The following is a 22,833-nucleotide window of genomic DNA, read 5'->3' as shown; positions in this document are numbered from 1 at the left end:
GGGCGTGGCTTGTGATTATATATAGCAGGATCGCATAGCCTCTGTGATCACTTCAGGGAGAATGACAGACGGCTTTGTTTACATCAGCCGTCCTTCCTTCTCTCTCAGCTGCGGGAGATCGCGAGTGGCCGGTGGCCATCGGAGCTGCCGGTCACGCGCACTGGCTCCCCAGCTGACTAGCGGGGGCGGGAGCGTGCTTCCGGCGGCGCACGATCGCTCCCTAGCTCCACCCAGGCAAGCGCCGTACATGTACGGCACTTTGCCTGGGAGCGCCAGCCTGGTCTGAGAAGCCTGTAATGCTGCACAGTGCTGGATGGTGGTCTGAGAGGAGGCGGGTGGTAAGAGGAGGCCTGTAATGCAATGAAATATTACGCCACTTTTCTGTGACAAGTATATGTGTATTGTGTCCTCTTTTAATATTGACTGTTTGGCGCTTATTATGTTTTAATAATATATTTAATAAAATAACTCTTTTTTTTTAGAAAACAACTTCTTTATGTGAGTGCCTCCAAAGTCCACCATTGGCAGGACATGGTCCCGCTTCCTATTTTCTTTAGATTTTCTAGTAATCATTTGTGGGTAAAATTGACATTCATTTACGACTGTGTGTGTGGGTTTTGTTAGTTTGAGCCCATTCATTCATTCATTGGAAGTGACCATGTAGCCAGTACTGCTGATTGGCATGCATCCGTTTATCGTTAAAATAAATTTGCTTAAGGGCTTTTTGAGACAGGATGCAGTTGTGTTTGTGACCGGCTACATTTCCTGTCCATAAATTACACAACTGCCAACTGGCACGACCTCTGGAGACAGTCCCTGTTACTGGCTGTTCTTCCTTATCCATTTTTATCTCTGAAAATGCCTCTCACTATAAACTTAGAGCAGTACACATGATCGCACCCAATGTGCACTGCTTGTTCAAAACATAGGGAAGTGATTTGGAAGAGGAGTGATTCGGGAGTTCACAGAGGATGTTACAAGGAAAAATAGATTAGAGGGCCATTCAGTAGTGGCATACTTGCCAACTGTCCCGTTTTTGCCGGGACAGTCCTGGCAAACAGGAGCCCGTCCCAGGTAATTTACATTGTCCCGGGAAGCGCCTGTTAATGCTCGTTATGGACAGCCAGTGCCCGTAAAAAAAGGGTTGCGTGCCGACATGGTAATGGTTCATGCGCCGTTCCAATGCCTGCTGGGCTCGGGAAAGCTCGTACAAGCTTGGCGCAGTTACGTAATGGCGCCACCTGGCAACATTAAAACCTAATTATACCAGATAGTATATTTAGGTTTTATCGTACTTATTTACACCTTACACTTTATTTATATTTACATATTCCATTTTTTGCATGGTCACACCTGAGCACATTTGACACTTTAGAATTGAAGGGAATTGTGATGAGAATTCTAAACTTTAGGCAAAAGTAGTGCAGCTGAATGGGAGAATTATTCTAACTCTGCTACTTTGGCCTCAAGTTTGAAATTCCCTTTTCAATTTCCTGTAATTCTCTCTTTATTGAGTAGACCCTATAATCTGATAAGTAGGCAGAGATTAATTATGCAGAGTGGGCGGAGCTTCAGGGAAGTGGGTATGGTAAGCATAGGTGTGCACAGCATATTGCATTAGGGTGTGCACCCCAAAGCCCAAACACATATGAACGCCACCTGCTGTCACAGGGAGGAGGTTTTGGTGGTTGGAGGCAATTGATTAGGACTTTAGGAGCATATTACAATACACCCTTAATACGGGTGTCACGTGTTTCTAAAGTTGAACCTAGCCTTTAATATAATGGGAGGATTTACACTGACACTGGCACCCCCAACCACCCACTTGGTGTTGCCCCTGGATAATACTAATGCATATGGAGTGATTAGGGTGTGCCCAGGCACACCCAGCACACCCTGTGCGCACACCTATGGTGGTACGTAATTGATAGTGTCCCTGGAAATTTTTTTCAAATGTTGGCAACTACGTAGTGGATGGATTATTTTTGGAGAATAAGGATATTGTTTAGCGTTACTTTTTGGCCCTGTTCACACCTGAGCGAGTTGAAGCTTGTCGCTCTGATACACTCAACAAACAAAATCCCATTCATTTCAATGGCCCCTGTTCACATATGAGCGTTTTGTCATCTGAAGTAAAATGCCTGAAACTCAAAGTACATGAGCTTCTTTTTGGCAGATTGGATGCAGATTGGCCCTATAGACAATTTGAGCGTTTTACATGCGTTTTACGAGCATTTTTCGCATGTTTTCTGGCAAAACAGCTGCTCTCCACCCCTAATCCCCTCCCCCTAGTGCTTTCTATTGGCTAAAATAAAAACACCTGAAGCTTGAATACACATGTAAATGCTTGTAATACACTTTGAAAGCGATCGTAATATGCTTGCAAAACTCTGAAATAAAAACGCCTGAAAATCGCTCAGCTCAGGTGTGAACTGGGTCTAAAGCAGAACCTAACTGTATTTTTGCACCACAAACTGATCATGCCATTTAGTTCATTTTGTAGCCTCTTAGTGCAGGCCGCTTCTGGCGCTTTAAGAGGTTTATGATGCCAGGCGGGGTCCAGCTTATGATCACGTGACCCCCCCGTGATTGGCTGTGACCGTGGTCACATGGTCCGAAAACATTTGGTTACGGGACAGTAACTGTGCTGGGAGGGCACAGCGCACATGCTCTAAGCCCAGTTGTATACAAAGCAATTAACAGATATATGCGGCTGCTTAACGCTAAGGACCAGGCACAAAGAGGCTGCTTATTTGCTTATGGCTGGTACCAAGGGATTAATTAGTTAAAGCAAATCATGCAAAAAAGGAGAAAGGCCGGTGCCATGGAAAGTCTTATGTTTTATTGTAGCATGTGAGCAACAGGCAAATAAAAAGGCAACATGTTTCGGCCATCAGGCCTTAATCATGGCTGCTTAATCAGCCATGATTAAGGCCGATGGACGAAACACGTTGGATTTTTTTTTTTTTTATTGTTTACGTGCTACAATAAAACAATGTTTTAGCCGACCTCCATGGCACCAGCCTTTCTTCTTTTTTGCATAGATTACATGAAGGTTTACAGAGACCTCACAGGCTGAGTGCTGTGTTCTTGGGCATTGCACAGGTGGTAGTAACTCAGGTGCACCTGTTCTATTTAAAGCAACTCCCCCATTCATCCATCCACGTCTCCATGCTTTATTTCGTAGAGAAATCACTTTGAAAAACACCCCCAGCATTTCCTTTTTTCATGGATTACATGGAGGTTTACAGAGACCTCACAGACTGAATGCTGTGTTCTTGAGCATTGCACAGGCGGTAGTAGCTCAGGTGCACCTGTTCTATTTAAAGCAACTCCCCCATTCATCCATCCACGTCTCCATGCTTTATTTTGTAGACAAATCACTTTGAAAAACACCCTCCAGCATTTCTAGCTGTGTCCATCTTGAGTAAGGGCGGATAATTTATGTAGCATTTACTTCCTGGAATCTGTCTGCCCTTAGCTCAGGCATGCAGGGAGGAGGGTGTGTTTAGCTGAGCAAGCCCCTCCTCTAGATGAAAGAAAAAAAATGTCTACGCAAACTGCAGAGATGTATGACATTTCTTGGCCTATTCCAGAAACCAGGAAGTAACTGAAGAAATGTAAAAAAAAAAAAGTAAATATAATCTACCTTCCTATTTACTAATGCTAGCAGCATAAGGATTATAAATAGGTCATGTCAGGGGCGTAACTACAGGGGTTGCAGGGGTTGCAATCGCTACCGGGCCCCATGCTCCAGGGGGCCCGGTAGCAAACCAGTGGGTGAACTTCTAGGATCTCAAAGGTCACACTTGCGACCGGGCCCTGGCATTTCACCACTGTGGGGAGGCCCCAAGATTGCAGGAAGGGGGCCCACTGCAGAACTTGTGAAAGGATCCTGATGCGGGACCATAATAAAAGGCCATGCAATGAGATTAAAAAGCCCCAGGATTAGTGGGAAGAGCCCCGGGCTTGAAGGGAAGGGCCCCGGCCAGGGCTCTGGGGGGCCCTTCATGGTTTCTTGCATCGGGGCCCTGAAGGTTCTAGTTACGCCTCTGGGTCATGTTGATTGAGAGAGGTTAGTTCCACTTTAAGTTATACTACAGATGTGAGGCACCTCTGTAATGTAGATGTTTTACTCAAGCTGTCAGAAAAGGGTTAATATGTCCTGCCCTACATCATGGTGCATTATGACTGTACAATGCAAATAACCATTAAATAAATAGACATGTTATAAGTAATGTTCTGCTCTTTGACTTTGAAACAGCCGAATGTCTCAAAGGAATTCTGCGTGGGTGTTGGTAAAGAGAAAATGTGACTCTATAGAATATGGAAGAGCCCTGGGGCCATCAAAAAAAAAAAAATGTCAAAGATTTCTGAGTTTGAAAATATTTTTTTTTTTTTTTTTTACAGAATTCTGAGTTTGCAAGTTTGGACCATGCTAAAATTTATTAAACACAATTCTGAGATTAAAAGTCAGAATTCTGAGATTAAAAGTCAGAATTCTGACTTTTAACCACTTGCCGACCGCCGCAAGAAAATATACTGCGGCGGTCAGCCCCTCACAGGCAAAGTGACGTACATAAACGTCACTAGCCTGTGAGGCTCTGGGGAGCGAGCGCGCGCCGCCGGAGGCGTGCTCCCGCTCCCGCGCGGTCACGGGCCCCCCCGCACGTTTGACCGCCGGACCCGATGTCCGCCGGTCACTCGGCAATTGTCGCTGCAGAGGGAGAAAGTCAGGCGGCTAGTGTAAACAAAGCCGCCTGTCATTCTCCCCTGTGTAGAAACAGTGATCATACGGTTCTACTATGTAGGACCGTTGATCATTGTTCCTACAGCCCAAGCCACAGCCAATCACAGTTAGAATCACGCCCCTAGGGACACACACCACCCCCCCCTCTCAAATAAAGTTAACCCCTTCACTACCAGTGTCATTTTACAGTAACAGTGCATATGTATAGCACTGATTACTGCAGTAATGTCACTGGTAACCCCAAAAGTGTCAAAAATGTCAGTCAAGGGTCCGATCTGTCCGCCGCAATGTCGCAGTCCCGCAAAAAAAATTGCAGATCGCCGCCATTATGCGTTAAAAAAAAAAAAACAACAAAAATGACAAAAATCTTTCCCTTTGTTAGTAAACGCAATAACTTTTACGCAAACCAATCAAAATACGCTTTTTGCGATTTTTTTTTACCAAACATATTTAGAGTAAAACAAATTGGCCGAAAATTTAAAAAAATTTTGATTTTTACTTTTTTTTGGGGGGGAATTTCATATCATTAAATGTGAAAAATATTGTTATTTTTGCAAAATTGATGCTCTTTTTTTGTTTATAGCGCATGATCAAAAAATCGCACAGGTGATCAAATACCACCAAAAGAAAGCTCTGTTTATGGGAAAAAAAGGACGTCAAATTCGTTTAGGTACAGTATCGCACGACCGCGCAATTGTCCGTTAAAGTCACGCAGTGCCGAATCGCAAAATAGGCCCTGGTCAGGAATGGGGTAAAATCTTCCGGGGCTTAAGTGGTTAATCTCAGAATTCTTACTTTCAAACTCAGAATTCTGTAAAAAAAAAAAATATTTTTTGATGGCCCCAGGGCTCTTCCATAATAGAAGGTATACAGCATTTTTAATTTTTTTTTTTTTAATTTGTCGTTTTTTTTTTTTTTTTTAAGCTGAACCTTGGATATGGCGATTTTTACATAATTACTTTGATACAGCCTGGTACCTACACTATATTGTCAAAAGTATTAGGACGCCTGTCTTTACACACCCATGAATTTTAATAGAATCCCAGTCTTAAGGCTCGTACACACTTGACGAAAATCGGACAAAATATCCTCCGATTTTTCTCTCTCATGCTCAGCGGTCATAACCGTTTTTAGTTGACAGTGCATAATGTTAAAGAAATTTCTCGTCCGATTTTTTTTTTTGGGACATTTGTTCCTAGAATTCCGGGTCGTCAGCAACTTCAGATCATGCGCGGTCTTTCGTATCCGATTTTTGACGTTCACATTAACCACTTGCCGACCGCCCACAGTATATTTACTGCGGCAGTCAGCCCCTCCTGGGCAAAGCGACGTAGTACTACGTCGCTCGCCCAGGAGCCTGCAGGGGGCGAGCGTGAGCCGCCGGAGGTTCGCGGCCGTTCACGGCCATCCCCGCGCTTGTGACCGGCGGCTCCGATGTCCACCGGCCACTCGCGATCTCCCACTGGAGAGGGAGAAAGGCAGACGGCTGATGTAAACACAGCCATCTGTCATTCTCCCTGGTGTAACTGCAGAGATCATACGATCCTGCTATGTAGGATCGTATGTCTCTGTGGTTACATTACAAGCCACGCCCCTTTACAGTTAGAATCACGTCCCTAGGGACACACTTGATCACAAATAAAGTTAACCCCTTCCCTGCCAGTGTAATTTTTACAGTAACAGTGCATATGTCTAGCACCGATTACTGTAGTAATGTCACTGGTACCCCCAAAAGTGTCAAAAATGTCAGTCAGGGGTCAGATCTGTCCGCCGCAATGTCGCAGTCCCGCAAAAAAAAATCGCAGATCGCCGCCATTACTAGTTAAAAAAAGAAAAACAATAAAAATGACATAAATCTTCCCCTTAGTTAGTAAACGCAATAACTTTTGCACAAACCAATCAAAATACGCTTATTGCGATTTTTTTTACCAAAAATATGTAGCAAAAAAAAAATTGGCCAAAAATGTTAAAAATTTTTTGATTTTTACATTTTTTTGGGGAAATTTCATATAAAATATTTTTTAAAATGTTGTTATTTTTTTCAAAATTGACGTTTTTTTTTTTTGTTTATAGCGCAAAAAATTAAAATCGCACAGGTGATCAAATACCACAAAAAAAAGCTCTGTTTGTGGGAAAAAAAAGACGTCAATTTCATTTGGGTAAAGCGTCGCACGACCGCGCAATTGTCTGTTAAAGTCACGCAGTGCCGAATCACAAAATAGGCCCTGGTCTTTGAGCAGGAAAATCCTCCGGGGCTTAAGTGGTTAAACGAAAATTGGTCGTCTGGGGACGGACGATAAAAATACTGGTGTTTGTCCTTCCATTTTTTTTCGATGAAAATGTCGGCACCGGCTGCTGAAAGTTGTGTACACACTAGGCGAAAATCGTACAATTTTACCTTGGACGGGAATTTTCTAGGATTTTCTACTTAGTCCATAGGGTTCAATATTGAGTTGGCCCACCCATTTACAGCCATAACAGCTCCAACTCTTCTTTCCCTCCCCTCCCCACACTCTTCTTTATTTCCTTGTTTTTTTTTAAATTAATTATTTATATTTATTGATTAATTATTTTTTTCTTCTCTCTATGGCCCTTGCGGTGCACTATACCACTACAGTATATATTTCCAACATTTAGATATATGGTATCGCCCTTGCTCCTATGTGGGTGTTTCTTTTTGGGGTTTTGGAGACGTTCCCTACGGGCTCCCCAGGCTACTTGCCCCCACTCTCTGATGGAATATTATACAGGTAATGTTGCAATATATACCGGTTTAAAAAATAACAAATTAAATTCAAAATACTAACAACATCCACAATTTAGCCCCCAACTACATAACTAGCCTAATCTCAAAATACCAACCTAATCGCTCTCTGCGTTCCTCTAAAAACCTCCTGCTCTCTAGCTCCCTTGTCCCCTCCTCCCATACTCACCTCCAGGACTTTTCCAGAGCCTCTCCAATCCTATGGAACTCCTTACCCCAATCTGTCTGATTATCTCCTACTCTATTAGCTTTTAGACGATCCCTGAAAACTCTCCTCTTCGGAGAAGCCTATCCTACCCACACCTAACAACTGTACTTCCATTTTCTCCATTAGCCCATCCCCCACAATTATTGCCTTTTGTTTCACTTGACCCTCCCTTCTAGATTGTAAGCTCTAACGAGCAGGGCCGTCCAATTCCTCCTGTATTGAATTGTATTGTAACCGTATTGTCTTCCCTCATGTTGTAAAGCGCTGCAAAAATCCTGTATAATAATAAATAATAATAATAATATAATAATTTATACCATGAAATATCCTTCGCCCCGCTATGTGGAATGTCGCAAAAAATGTAGAAAATATATGTATATATGTTTTCTGATAACAAAAGATGCTTTGTGCGGAGAAATTAATTTGTGATTTTTCTACATGAAACATTGATTGCCATATGTTATACATGTTGTTACAGTATTTAACAGGATCTGATGCCCTGACGAAGCGGGTCAGCTCACGAAACCCGTTGGCTATAAGACACAAAACCGAATCTTGAATCCAGGATAACATCACTCTGGACAAGCAGTTTGTTAACCTATTTTTATGGAACAAACCCCTTTATTTTTAAATGTTTAAAATGTTCTAAATAAAGTTATGTACAAAGGATTTTATATAACGTGTTGGCTCAGTGGTTATTAACTCAAGGAAGTACAATGAAAAGTCCCAAAGCTCACTTAGATTTCTATAATCATCTTCTGGGAAGGCGGTCCCAAAAGATTACGATTATGTCTATGGGAATGTTTGACCATATTTCCAGAAGCGCATTTGTGAGGTCAGGCACTGATGTTGAATGAGAAAGCCTGGTTCGCAGTCTCTGCACAAATTCACCCCAAAAGTGTTCTTTCGGGTTGAGGTCAGGACTCTGTGCAGGCCAGTCAAGTTCCTCCACCCCAAACTCTCTCATCCATGTCTTTATGGACCTTGCTATGTGCACTGGTGCGCAGTCATGTTGGAACAGGAAGGGGCCATCCCCAAACTGTTCCCACAAAGTTGGGAGCATGAAATTGTCCAAAATGTCTTGGTATGCTGACACCTAAAGAGTTCCCTTCACTGGAACTAAGAGGCCAAACCCTACCCCTGAAAAACAACCCCACACCATAATCCCTCCTCTACCAAATGATTTCGACCAGTGCACAAAGCAAGATCCATGAAGACATGAATGAGTGAGTCTGGGGTGGAGGAACTTGACTGGCCTGCACAGAGTCCTGACCTCACCCCAATAGAACACCTTTGGGATGAATTAGATCGGAGATCGTGAGCCAGGCCATCTTGTCAAACATCAGTGCCTGACCTCACATATGTGCTTCTGGAACAATGGTCAAACATTCCCATAGACACACTCCTAAACCTTGTGGACAGCCTTCCTAGAAGAGTTGAAGCTGTTATAGCTGCAAAGGTTGGGTCAACTCAATATTGAACTCTATGGACTAAGACTGGGATGCCATTAAAGTTCATGTGTGTGTAAAGGTAGACGTCCCAATACTTTTGGTAATATAATGTATGTTAATATGTATATATCATTCCTGTGGGATCCCTATGGAAGCTGGAAATCACTGTGGTAGCCAGAACTTTCCAATTACTAGGCAGGGCCAGATTAATGTAGGGGCTATTTGAGCTGCAGCTCCAGGCCCCTACTTTAATATAGGCCCAGTAGGGGCAGACTGACTGCCGTAGACCTACGTCGCTGGACTCCTCCCCCTGTAGGCGGTGCTCGCTTGCCGCCGGAGGCTCGCTCCTGCTGTATTCATTCACAGCGGGAGTCGGGTCAGGGGAGGAGCGGCGGTGATCACCGCTGCTTTTCCCGATCGTCGGGGAATCGAGTCTGGAGATCCGCCCGCTCTGTTTACACAAGTACTTACCTAAGTGACAGACAGTGACAGATTGCAGGATTCAGCATAGCTGAACATGCGATCTGTCCCTGTGTCACTCAGTCACCTCCCCCCACACACTTCAGTAAGCACCAGGCATACATTAACCCCTCCCTCTCCAATAAAATTAACCCCTTCCCTGCCAGTGTCATTTTTACAGTAACAGTGCATATATATAGCTCTGATTACTGCAGTAATGTCACTGGTACCCCCAAGTGTCAAAAATGTCAGTCAAGGGTCCGAACTGTCCGCCGCAATGTCGCAGTACCGCAAAAAAAATCACAGATCGCCGCCATTACGCGTTAAAAAAAAACCCACCAAAAATGACAAAAATCTTTCCCTTAGTTAGTAAACGCAATAACTTTTGCGCAAACCAATCAAAATACGCTTATTGTGATTTTTTTTACCAAACATATGTAGCAGAAAACAAATTGGCCTAAAATGTTAAAAAATTTTGATTTTTACATTTTTTTTGGGGAATTTCATATAAAAAATGTGAAAAGTATTGTTATTTTTTCAAAATTGTCGCTCTTTTTTTGTTTATAGCGCAAAAAGTAAAAATCAAACAGGTGATCAAATACCACCAAAAGAAAGCTCTGTTTGTGGGAAAAAAAGGACGTCAATTTCATTTGGGTACAGCGTCGCAATTGTCCGTTAAATTCACGCAGTGCCGAATCGCAAAATAGGGCCTGGTCAGGAAGGGGGTAAAATCTTCCGGGGCTTAAGTGGTTAAAAGACTACAATGGATTGTATCAATGTACAATATCCCATTAAAATCATGGTCCTCCTTATGTCCTGTGCCTAATAAGTTTAAACAAAATCCATGCAATATGGAGGGTCATGATCCCCATCAAAAGTCCCTCTCTTGCGGGAAAGGCTCACATATATGGCTGTTTTATTACTTCCATAGGCGAGCAAAACAGGATGGACCCTTGAATGGCACCTTACTGGTTTCAGCAGCCCCACCTGGATGTGTCATATGTGTGTGTGATTCCTTTTACAGGCATGGGAAACAGGATGTGAGTACGGACCCTTGAATGGCAGCTGACCGGTTTCAATGACCCCACCCAACTGCAACATATGGCTGTTTGATTCTTTCCATAGATGAAGAAAACAGGGCAGATCTATGACTTGCCATGTGCCTCTGTCAGAGCAGCCAGGTGGAACCAACAAAAGTGCCAAGACACCATTCAAGGTTCCTTCATGTTTTCTTTGCCTGTAGAAGGAATTGCGCAGCCTTATGTTTTGTCTCCTGGATGAGGGGGGCTCTGATTGTTATCGTAAGCATCTATATTGGAAACTCTCATTTCAAGATTCACATAAGGCCATTTTTGTACAATGGCAGGGTTGGGATTAAATGGCACACTACTGGATGGACAGGCAGGCACATACGGAGAATCACTGGGACTAAGGCTACCTAGAGGGTCATGAATGGATATCATGACTCTGAATGGTGTGTAACCCAAAGCATTCTATAGCCTGCCTCCATATATTTGTGTGGCTTATTTGGAAGCATATATTCCGCCACCGTTTGGCATGCTCTCTATTCCTTAGTAAGGTGGACTCCACTTATGAGTTGGACGAGTGCGTCCTAGGGCACCAAAACAAACTTTAACATAAAGAGCCCGGCTATTATGCTCCCCCTGGCCTGTTGAACCAGGAAGAGGGGACAAATCCCTACAGAGGGGCAGACTTGAATGATTATCACCACAAGACGGGGACTCCATGTTATCCATCTGAGAGAGCACTGTAGATAAAGCTCCTAGTAGATAAAGTACCTATATCTGTACACCTGATCATAGGGACTGTGATTCTCCCTACCTGTCATCTAAACCTCCATATGCGGCAAGAAATATCGGTATTGCGCGGTCTCTCTGGCCCTGACGAAGCCTGATGCGAAATGCGTTGGCTCATTGGGACCCACAAACCGAATATCATCAAAGACTTCTTGCATCAACATCAGCTTGAAGCATGTATTGTTCCCTTAACAGGGATATATTTCTGTGCTGTTGTTTTTAATATGTTGGTTAATATATGAGGGATGTCCTATGTGTTTCTTTGCACATCCCTCATTGCACACAAACCTTTTTTTTTTTAAGATATATCAATGAATGAATTCATTTTAAGGTGTTGGTTTTCTGGTCTTCCTTCTCCCAACTAGCCTTGAAACCCCTACTTTATCTCTAGATTTTTGTTTTCTGCATATATTGGGGCATGGGCCAATCTTCACGGTTAATTTTTTCTACTGGATGGACAGATGTGGCACCATGTTTGAACAAATGAACATATTTTGGCAACCATTTTGGCTTGGTGGTGGCTGCCATGTTCATATATTGCGTTGTGGATGACTACATATTAAAGTACATTCAGTATATGCTACATTTATATAAATGATCACCACAGGGACCCTGCTATGTATTGAAAACTCCAATTATAGTAGAGGATGCAGTATGGCAGTGCACTAAGCAACACTTTATGATGTGGAATCACTGAAATTGTGGCCAAACCTTCGAAGCCACCACAGCAGTATTTGCATGTTAATCTTTGAGGGCAATCACCTGTTGAAATGTGATCAAAATGCCTCTGATTTATATCAATCTTGAATATAGTAATAGTTCTCCCAGCATAGCTCCCAACTGTTTGAGGGACCGTCCCTGGTTTGAAACAAGGTTCCTCTTTCACTTTTTCCTCCTCATTTGTCCTCATTTTGGTCTGATGATTTTTTTTTATCTTTCAAAAAGTGCTTCCCAGTGCTAAACCTTTCATCCAATTTCAAAATTGCTGCATTTATAAATTTCAAAATCAAATATAAAGGAATAGTAGTGGTTAAAAAAAAAAAACTTGTGGGTTTAACTAATCATTTTTTAGTATAATTGTCCTTTAAGGGGGAGTGGCGGGGGTGTGTCCTATGCAATACTTTTGCTAATAGGTATCCCTTCTCATAAAATTGGGTGGTATGTGTGACGAACGCCCCTTTGCCTGGACCTTCGCCATGGGCTCCTGGAGGAGGGTGGAGGCTAGCCTCCTGCCCACTGACTATGGGCCCCCCTGGAACAGGCTCATGAAAATACTTGGTTCGTGGGATTTATTTGTTTGGGCACCAAACCAACCCACGAACTGCGGACCACCTCTGAGCTTATCTCTGGACACTGAGAAAATGGTTTTAGGGGACAGTAATATTTATCCACAATGTCCCTCAAGAAATCTATGATACAATAATTCCACTGTATCAGAATGATGGGACATTTTATGAGAGCTCTGCCTCATAGACTGTTGTAGACCGTTGCCATTAAGTCTGTGACCCCTGAATAATTAAAGCATTGCTTAAATGTGGATTTCAAGTACTTTAATGTAGGAGATGGACAGTCTGCTACTGGGGTCTTCTTCTATTGTCTGTTAAATAAGGTGTTCTGTGTTTATACTTAGGATAATGTGTAATGTACTTTGTTGTAGCCTTGTTGCAGTGCTGAGTTAATTAGCATGGTAATTATAACATTGTCTGGGTCTTGATTACCATTCACTTATTGTTTCTGTCCAGATGGCTAGGTAATTAGCTCAGGTTAATTATGTTTCTGTATACAATTTCATCTGCTGAGTCACAGGGACATTGCATTTTGGGGACTTTTTGTGGGTGTGTTTATGGGAGTGTCATGAGCCTGTTTACTGAGTCTCTGTATTGTATAAAAGTGGGCCATTGAGTCTGGATTAAAGAGATTAATTTTACCCTTCATCAAGTCTAGGCTGATGTTTGGGGAACTGGGGGCTATAGTTACTATAGTTATAATTACTTGGAATTTGGGAGACTTACAGTGGATATACTCAGCCGGAGTATTGGGGTTCCGTTACAGGATGCTCTCCAGGTTTTGGCCAACCAGTGAACCCATACAATGGGACTTAAATTCCAATATGTAAGGATCACTAAGAGGATACTATCTGGGCAGATACTTGTTGGAAAATGACTGATCTAGGAAACTACTATACTTTTCTGGATTCACATACCGGATGTTTATTTTGGAATTGTAACAAGCTTCTTTGTTGGTTTACACCATTGGAGAACTGCTACTGATGTCAAATGGTTGCTTAATTTATATAGCCTATTATAATACTGAATTTAGATGCCTGAAACTAGGGACTTAAGATGAATTCTAAAAAATTTATATGAGCTTATCAAAATGTTCCCTCTAATTTGGACACCATAGGGATATTTACTAAAGGCAAATAGGCTGTTGACTTTGTAAGGGAATTTTCTCCAGAGCTTAGTGAATGAGGTGAAGTTCTCTTGACTTCCATCGTTCAATCACGTGCAAGCAAAAATATTCGTATATTGTTTTTCTAGCACTTGATTGGGTATTCTTTGCAAAGTGAACTTTCCTTGCATTTACTAAACTCTGGGGAAAATCCCCTTTGAAAGTTCAACTTCCCTGCAAAATGTACAGCTTAAAGCGGAGTTCGGGCCACAGAATCATTTTTAAAAAGAAAATACTTCCCAAATAGTGATCCACCGCCCTTCATACATCCGCTAATCCGGTTTTACACAGTTTAATAAGTGATTTGCAATCATAAAATCTTACTTTAGAAATCGTTTGCTGAGTGCCGCCATATTTGTTGTGGTCACCCGAAGCCGCAGTATGAAAATGTATGCCCTGCTTCCTGGTTCTTGCTGGATGGGGCAGATGAATGCAGCGCGAAATCTCGCGCATGCCCAGTACTATGCGATCGGCATAGTAAGGGTTTCCATAGAGACGCCTATCATCGCCTTATTTCCTGTTTGCAAATAACGCGATGAGAGGAGTGGCCGGCTGCCTACGTCGCTGCCCATTGCCTCCTGGGAGTGATGAGTAAGAGCTCCCAGGACGCATTGCAGGACAGGAAGTGACGGCGCGGGCTGCGGCCGCAGAGGGAGGAAGTGGAGGGAAGGTAAGTATATTTTTTTCTTAAACAAGGTAAGTAAAAAAATAATAAAATCGGGAATATCCAATTGTTTTCCAGGTGACACTAAGGAAGCGGATGGCACAAAATCTTTTGTGATGATTTTGCGGCCGGAACTCCGCTTTAACCACTTAAGCCCCGGAAGATTTTACCCCCTTCCTGACCAGGGCCTATTTTGCGATTCGGCACTGCGTGACTTTAACGGACAATTGCGCGGTCGTGCGACACTGTACCTAAACAAATTTTGACGTTCTTTTTTCCCACAAACAGAGCTTTCTTTTGGTGGTATTTGATCACCTGTGCGATTTTTTGATCATGCGCTATAAACAAAGAAAGAGCGTCAATTTTGCAAAAATAAATTTTTTTTAAAAAATTCTTTATATGAAATCCCCCCCCCCCCCCCCAAAAAAAGTAAAAATCCAAATTTTTTAACATTTTAGGCCAATTTGTTATATGATACATATGTTTGGTAAAAAAAATTGCAAAAAGCGTATTTTGATTGGTTTGCGCTAAAGTTATCGCGTTTACTAACAAAGGGAAAGATTTTTGTAATTTTTGTTGTTTTTTTTTAACGCTTAATGGTGGCTAACTGCAGTTTTTTTTGCAGGACTGCGACATTGGGGCGGACAGATCGGACCCTTGACTGACATTTTTTACACTTTTGGGGTTACCAGTGACATTACTACAGTAATCAGTGCTATACATATGCACTGTTACTGTAAAATGACACTGTTTTTTTTTAGAGGGAGGGGCTGTGTGTGTCCCTAGGGGCGTGATTCTAACTGTGATTGGCTGTGGCTTGGGGTGTAGGAACAATGATCAACGGTCCTACATAGTAGAACCGTATGATCACTATTCCTACACAGGGGAGAATGACAGGCAGCTTGTTTACACTAGCCGCCTGCCTTTCTCCCTCTGTCACGGACGATCGTGAGTCCGCGCGTGAGCGTGCCTCCGGCGGCGCGCGCTCGCTCCCCAGAGCCTCACAGGCTAGTGACGTACCGGTCACTTTGCCTGTGAGGGGCTGACCGCCGCAGTATATGTACTTGCGGCGGTCGGCAAGTGGTTAAAGGGATATTGTTATAACGTGGTTTATTTTTTATTTTATCTTTGTTTTGGATAATAAAGGTCTGAATGAGGAAACAGCTCTAATCGTATTATTCGGTTTGAAAGAACTTATGCACATTGATATAGTCCTTTGCAGTCTGCAAAACAGGTATTGATGTTTTTCTTTTATAGTATAATTTGTAGAGTAGACTCTGGACTTCCTGAGGCAGTTAGAGACCATTAAACCTTACAATTTGCACATACAGTTGTGCAACACACTGGTAACCATCCACTATAAACATATGGGTAATAAAAAACAAAACAAAAGCAATGAGAGTCCAATCTTCTTTGCAAAGGATTTTAAAACTTGTACATACCATTGTGCAACACACTGGTAAACCATACACTATATAAATACGGATAATAAAAAAAAAAAAAAAAAAAAAAAAAAACATTGAGAATTCATTCTGCTTTGAGCTTGCAATTTGTACATACAGATGTTCAACACACTGGTAAACCGTAACCCCCACCCCCTTCCTTTTATCCCCTACAATTTCGAACTTCCTATGTTATGTTTTGTGACATAAACTTACATAATGGCAGCAACATTCATACAAGTGTAAAAGGTGACCTTATTAAAAAAAAAAAAAAAAAAAAAAAGAAACATCCTATATAAATGTCAGCTTCCTGGATGGTTTCCAGACCTCATGCTCCACAGCTTGAATAATGATTATTTACTACTATATGTCTGTAGAATGTAATAAAAACATTCCAGCAATAACAGAACTTGACCTCAAAGTATCAACTATTCCAAGTAATAATAGAAACAGAAAAAAAACGATCTTTTTGCAAAATATAATAAACGATATATCTCCTGGTATAGTTTATTATACGATTTCGATGTACTGCTACATTAGAATATGTCTCGATTCACACTAGCTCAACTTGTCAGCCTGATAAGTCGCGCTCCCTCGCGGTCCATTGACCGCTACAGGACCCGTTCTAATAGGAGCGACACAAGTCGCTCCGACTTAGAAAAAGGGTCCTGTACTACTTCGGGGCGACCTTGGAGCGACTTGCATAGACTTCCATTATGTGAAGTCTCTGCAAGTCGCTCCGAAGTCGTGGTGCATGGGAAAGCACAAGTTGCCCCTGAATGCTATAAAACTATATGTATATGTTTATATTTTACTGTCAGTTAATACATGCTTCTCTAATCATACAGAGCATTTCACTACTAGCTCCAGATGAAGCTATTTTAGCGAAACGTGTCGAGCAAACTGGCTCCATGAATTCTATGTCTATCCAATACAACACCGATCGATCTCGATGGACGGCAGCCTCACCCATCTGTCACTCCTCTTGAGATCCTCGTGATGTGATGTATCTATTAACTACTGTAATCATCATTACTTTTGCCTGTTTATTGTACACTGCCTATTGCCAAACAGCTGTATTGGTTACCTTGACTACAATTGCCTCTGTTGAGGCACAATGTTCGTATTATGATGTCATTTTAGTTGTAATTAATAAAGTTGTGTGGCCAGACGACGTACCCGGCTACACGATTTATGGTGTCGGAGACTCCCGGAGCTTTCTGTCCTGGCGTGGAGCTAGATCACAGCGGTAACGGCTGTCTACCCCACCTTTGCTGATGTTGTGCCTATCTGTATTCTACCAAAAGTGAGTGCAATTGTTATTGTGTTATATGAAGAAATAAAGTTGTCGCTGACATATTGCACTAGTGAAGGCTTTATTACATAGTTACATAGTTAGTGAGGTTGAAAAAAGACATCAGTCCATCCAGTTCAACCTATGATGCGTGTGTGTGTGTTTGCTTTTAACCGTACATTGTATACCCCTGTATGTTGTACATTGTATACCCCTGTATGTTGTGGTCTTTAAGGTGACCATCTAATAGTTTTTTGAAACTATCAATGCTCCCTGCTGATACGACTGCTTGTGGAAGAGAATTCCACATCCTTACCGTTCTTACAGTGAAGAACCCCTTACGCACTTTAAGGTTAAACCGCCTTTCCTCTAGTTTTAGTGAGTGGCCACGTGTCTTATTGTATCTCCTTTCTCTGAATAGTTTGTTCCTTATGCTCGGGTCACCAGTACAGTATTTGTACATTGATATCATATCCCCCCTCAATCGTCTTTTCTCCAGAGAGAAAAGGTTCAGTGCTTGTAGTCTTTCCTCATAGCTGATGTCCTCCATTCCCCTAATTATTTTTGTTGCCCTTCTCTGGACTCTCGCCAGTTCCAGCACATCCTTCCTGAGGACCGGTGCCCAGAACTGGACAGCATACTCCAGATGTGGCCGGACCAGAGTCTTGTAGAGTGGGAGAATAATCTCTTTATTTCTGGAGTGAATCCCCTTTTTTATACATCCCAGTATTCTGTTGGCTTTGCTTGCGGCGGCTTGGCATTGCATGCCACTGCCAAGCTTGTTGTCTACCAGTACCCCCAAGTCCTTTTCCATCCTAGACTCACCCAGAGGTTCCCCCCCTAGTGAGTAGCTTGCTTTCTATCCTTACATGTACTGGAGTTCCGGGGAAAGTTCTGATGTACTAGGAGGCGATTCCTTTCAATTGGTCCATATACTTTACATGACTCCTGCTGGTCCAGTTATATGAATGCGATTCCTGCTCATTTATGAGAATAGATGAGCATGGTGGTCTGGTGAGTTGCCATTCCTTATACAATGGGAGGGGAGAAGCCGCTCAGGTGTGTGTTCCAAGACCTGGTGCAGGTCAGATCCGTAATCCAAGAACTGTAGAAATCCAAAATTTGAGACCGCACTTGAGGTATATGTTGAAATAACCACACTGTGTGGTTATGAGTAAGCGACCTATAGCATAGTGAAACGCGTCAACCTGGCACGTCTGTCTGCGCACTGTCTGTCCATTTCATTTATGAAGAATAAATGATATCTTTTGATTTCAACATATACCTCGAGTGCGGTCTCAAATTTTGGATTTCTACATTCCTTATACTATCCCCGGCACTTGTTGGTGGAAACAGAGGTTATTCCTGTAGATTTCACAATTTATTGGATGTCTATTGGACTATGCAGCAGAAAGTATCATCTGTGGCTGGAAGGACTATGGGACATTTTTAGTGTTTTTATATGTTTTATATGATTCACTTGTGTTCTCTACCTTTATGCCTGATGTTTGACAATTTGGGATTGTCATTTGCGCTACTATTATTTGTTATCATTTGTTATTTTAAATACTTAGTGCCTTCAAAGTCCATGCTCCTCCAATCGATCCATTTTCTAAATCCATAAATGGTTTGATGAGTCTGGTGAGCTCAGACCTCAACCCTACTGAACACATTTCATTTCAGATGATTTGGAACAAAGATTGTGAGCCAAGTCTTCTCATCCATCATCAGTACTTGACCTAACAAATGCTCTTTTGGCTGAAAAGGCACAAATTCCAACAGGCACGCTACAACATCTGGTGGAGAGCCTTCTCCGAAAAGTGGAGGATGTTATAGTCAGATACAGGGGGAGCAACTCAATAATGATGCCCATGGTTTAGGAATGAGATATCCAACAAGCTCATATAGATGTGATGTCTATAATTATGTATGTAAGAATAGAATACAATTCAAGCATTTAGAATAACCTCTAAAAATCTAAAGAAGAAAAAAATTCTCAAGAGTAAAGAGCCCACCATAAAAAAAACACAATTGCAAGTGACTGCAGAGAAGAAGCATCACAAAGTAAATGGTGTCTGTAGATGTTACACAGGAAAGAGTAAAGCCCCATACACACAATCAGATTATCGAGCGATCTGTCGTCCGTTTTTTGTTGCATGCTAGTCTCATGTGGAAAGTGAAAAGGTTATTTTCATACGAAATTTCCCGTAGGACAGAATTCTACTCCAGAAGTGATGTCATGTGTTGGATTGTTTTGTATGTGTTCTTTCGTTTCTGAGCATGCCTAGTCTTGCTCTTAAGATTTTTTTCAGACAAAAACTGTACTAATTAAACGAAAATCGGACATTGTGTTGACGTATGATAACAATTTTATAGCCTGCACATCCAGTTTTTGTCGTCTGAAAATCTGTAATCGGCTGTCGAAAGCACCATACTAACAATCCGAAAATCGGCAGATCGTTCGTCGGACGAAATTTCCCTTCCGATTTTCGTATCGTGTGTACGGGCCTTTAGAAAAAGTTAGTGAGTGTAAAACTCTTTGTGCTACCACAGATTCACACTTTTATTTTGAAAGCATGTGTACACTGAGATTCCAGGTGCAATGCTTGTCAGTGCAAGTTGGACGAAAAACAACCATCAGCTAAATATTTAGAATAACACAACAGTAGCTATTGAAAGATCTCCAATGTCCATTGGAACTTAAAATTTATGTAAGGATTAAAATCGGTCTAAAAAATTGGCAAAAATAAAATAAACAGATCAGTTAATTGAATCAAGTCATCAGGAAAAGACTACTGCAGGTATGTAGCCAAAGCAGCAACCTGTAATTTTTCGTAGATCAACCAATTTTCAGATCTTGTCATGCTATACAATTGGCAAAATTTAAAAACAATTTTTAAATTTATTTCACATTTTTACCTGGTTCGTCTAAATTTGGTCTAAACAATTGTGCCACGGAGGACAACTCAACTTAGATAGGCTTAATAAGGTTGGGTACAGCTAATGAAAGATCTCCAATGTCCATTGGAACTTAAAATTTATGTAAGGACTAAAATCGGTCTAAAAAATTGGCAAAAATAAAATAAACAGATCAGTTAATTTAATCAAGTCATCAGGAAAAGACTACTGCAGGTATGTAGCCAAAGCAGCAACCTGTAATTCTTCGTAGATCAACCAATTTTCAGATCTTGTCATGCTATACAATTGGCAAAATTTAAAAACAATTTTTAGATTTATTTCACATTTTTACCTGGTTCGTCTAAATTTGGTCTAAACAATTGTGCCACGGAGGACAACTCAACTTAGATAGGCTTAATAAGGTTGGGTACAGCTATTGAAAGATCTCCAATGTCCATTGGAACTTAAAATTTATGTGAGGACTGAAATCTGTCTAAACAATTGGCAAAAATAAAATAAACAGAACAGTTAATTTAATCAAGTCATCAGGAAAAGACTACTGCAGGTATGTAGCCAAAGCAGCAACCTGTAATTATTCGTAGAACAACCAATTTTCAGATCTTGCCAGGCTATACAATTGGCAACATTTAAAAACAATTTTTAGATTTATTTCACATTTTTCCCTGGTTCGTCTCAATTTGGCTACATACCTGCAGTAGTCTTTTCCTGATGACTTGATTAAATTAACTGATCTGTTTATTTTATTTTTGCCAATTTTTTAGACAGATTTCAGTCCTTACATAAATTTTAAGTTCCAATGGACATTGGAGATCTTTCAATAGCTGTACCCAACCTTATTAAGCCTATCTAAGTTGAGTTGTCCTCGGTGGCACATTTGTTTAGACCAAATTTAGACGAACCAGGGAAAAATGTAAAATAAATCTAAAAATTGTTTTTAAATTTTGCCAATTGTATAGCCTGGCAAGATCTGAAAATTGGTTGATCTACGAAAAAATTACAGGTTGCTGCTTTGGCTACATACCTGCAGTAGTCTTTTCCTGATGACTTGATTCAATTAACTGATCTGTTTATTAAATTTTTGCCAATTTTTAGAAACAAATGTGCCACGGAGGACAACTCAACTTAGATAGGCTTAATAAGGTTGGGTACAGTTTTCGTGACTTAGTCAGAGGAGTGGTACAGTTTTCGTGACTTAGTCAGAGGAGTGATTACCACCTACACTTCATTAGAAGAAGTTGGAGCTTCTCCATGTGCGATAACAAGTATAACCGACTTCTCTGCTTAGCATCATCCCCTAGTCTGAACCTATACCCAAGCATCGTGCTGGAGCTTTGCATCACCGGTGACCACCCAAAGCTAGCAAACAAAGCTAGCAACAGTCAGAGAAATGGTAAAGTTTTCGTGACTTAGTCAGAGGAGTGATTACCACCTACACTTCATTAGAAGAAGTTGGAGCTTCTCCATGTGCGAAAACAAGTATAACCGACTTCTCTGCTTAGCATCATCCCCTAGTCTGAACCTATACCCAAGCATCGTGCTGGAGCTTTGCATCACCGGTGACCACCCAAAGCTAGCAAACAAAGCTAGCAACAGTCAGAGGAGTGGTAAAGTTTTCGTGACTTAGTCAGAGGAGTGATTACCACCTACACTTCATTAGGAGAAGTTGGAGATTCTCCATGTGCGATAACAAGTATAACCGACTTCTCTGCTTAGCATCATCCCCTAGTCTCAACCTATACCCAAGCATCGTGCTGGACCTTTGCATCACCGGTGACCACCCAAAGCTAGCAAACAAAACTTTTCCGTTCTTTAAAAGCTGTTGTTCAGCAAATATTAAGCAAGCCCAGAGCAGAAAAAAATGTAAATTATTGTGCAAAATCATGAAGGTTTAAATTCCAACTCTATTACTGATAACCAACTGCAATCTTTAAATGCCTGGAAATACACTTTTACACATTTTTTTTTTGCATTTTTTGAAACAAGTGACTATAATTCTTCTCTGCAAGTGCAATAAATGAGTTAAGAGCTGACACTTACTTGTTGTGCAGACATGTTTCAGATGAAGGTATTGTAGAAAATGAGAACCAGCTAACTAGCTAGTCCATTCATTTGAATCACATAACCTCCCTCCCCCAATTTAGTACCTCCCTCAGCCTTCTATAAAGTCTGGGTCTGCTTATTTTCTTTACATCTACTCCCCCGCCCTCCACATTCCTCTGCCCCCTCCTTGTTATCTTCAGATTTGTAATTTTTTTTTACTACTTGTAACAATTGTGATAAACTTGTTCTTCTGCTCTTCTTGACGAAAAGAATATGCTGCTGACATTGAGATGATCACCTAAGGTGCTGCAAATTCAGACCTGTAATATAGTCAGGTGGATTATAATAGGGCAGGATGGGTAGCTGCCGGGGGGGGGCCCCACGCTGAAGGGGGGATGCATGAAAATGCTAAAAGCTTCCAGCCCAGTCCTGTTTACAAGTCAATTTCCACTTTGCAGGTCTTTTTTTTTTTTCTTTAGAAGGAGTTTTCAGCCTTTATAATCCTCTTAGTAAAGGCTTCTTTTGATGATCAAATGATGATACACAATACATGAACACTTTGCCAGTACCTGGA

At 41.5% G+C, this 22,833-nt stretch overlaps 1 protein-coding gene across 1 annotated transcript in view; it reads right to left on the bottom strand.

The window, feature by feature from the left end:
* The window catches only part of LOC309567715 (cornifelin homolog A-like), a 51,045-nt gene extending 28,727 nt beyond the window's left edge, over nucleotides 1-22,318 (bottom strand). The window contains exon 1 of the mRNA XM_082273158.1: nucleotides 22,257-22,318. Coding sequence (XP_082129284.1) covers nucleotides 22,257-22,271 — 15 coding nt within the window. The 5' untranslated portion in view covers nucleotides 22,272-22,318. The remainder of the gene's footprint in view (nucleotides 1-22,256) is intronic.
* Between the last annotated feature and the right edge of the window lie 515 nt (nucleotides 22,319-22,833).

The sequence above is a fragment of the Pelophylax lessonae genome, assembly GCF_965119305.1.
Source record: "Pelophylax lessonae genome assembly, chromosome: 12".
NCBI classification, from domain to species: Eukaryota; Metazoa; Chordata; class Amphibia; order Anura; family Ranidae; genus Pelophylax; species Pelophylax lessonae.
This window is presented reverse-complemented; position numbering and strand designations above follow the sequence as displayed.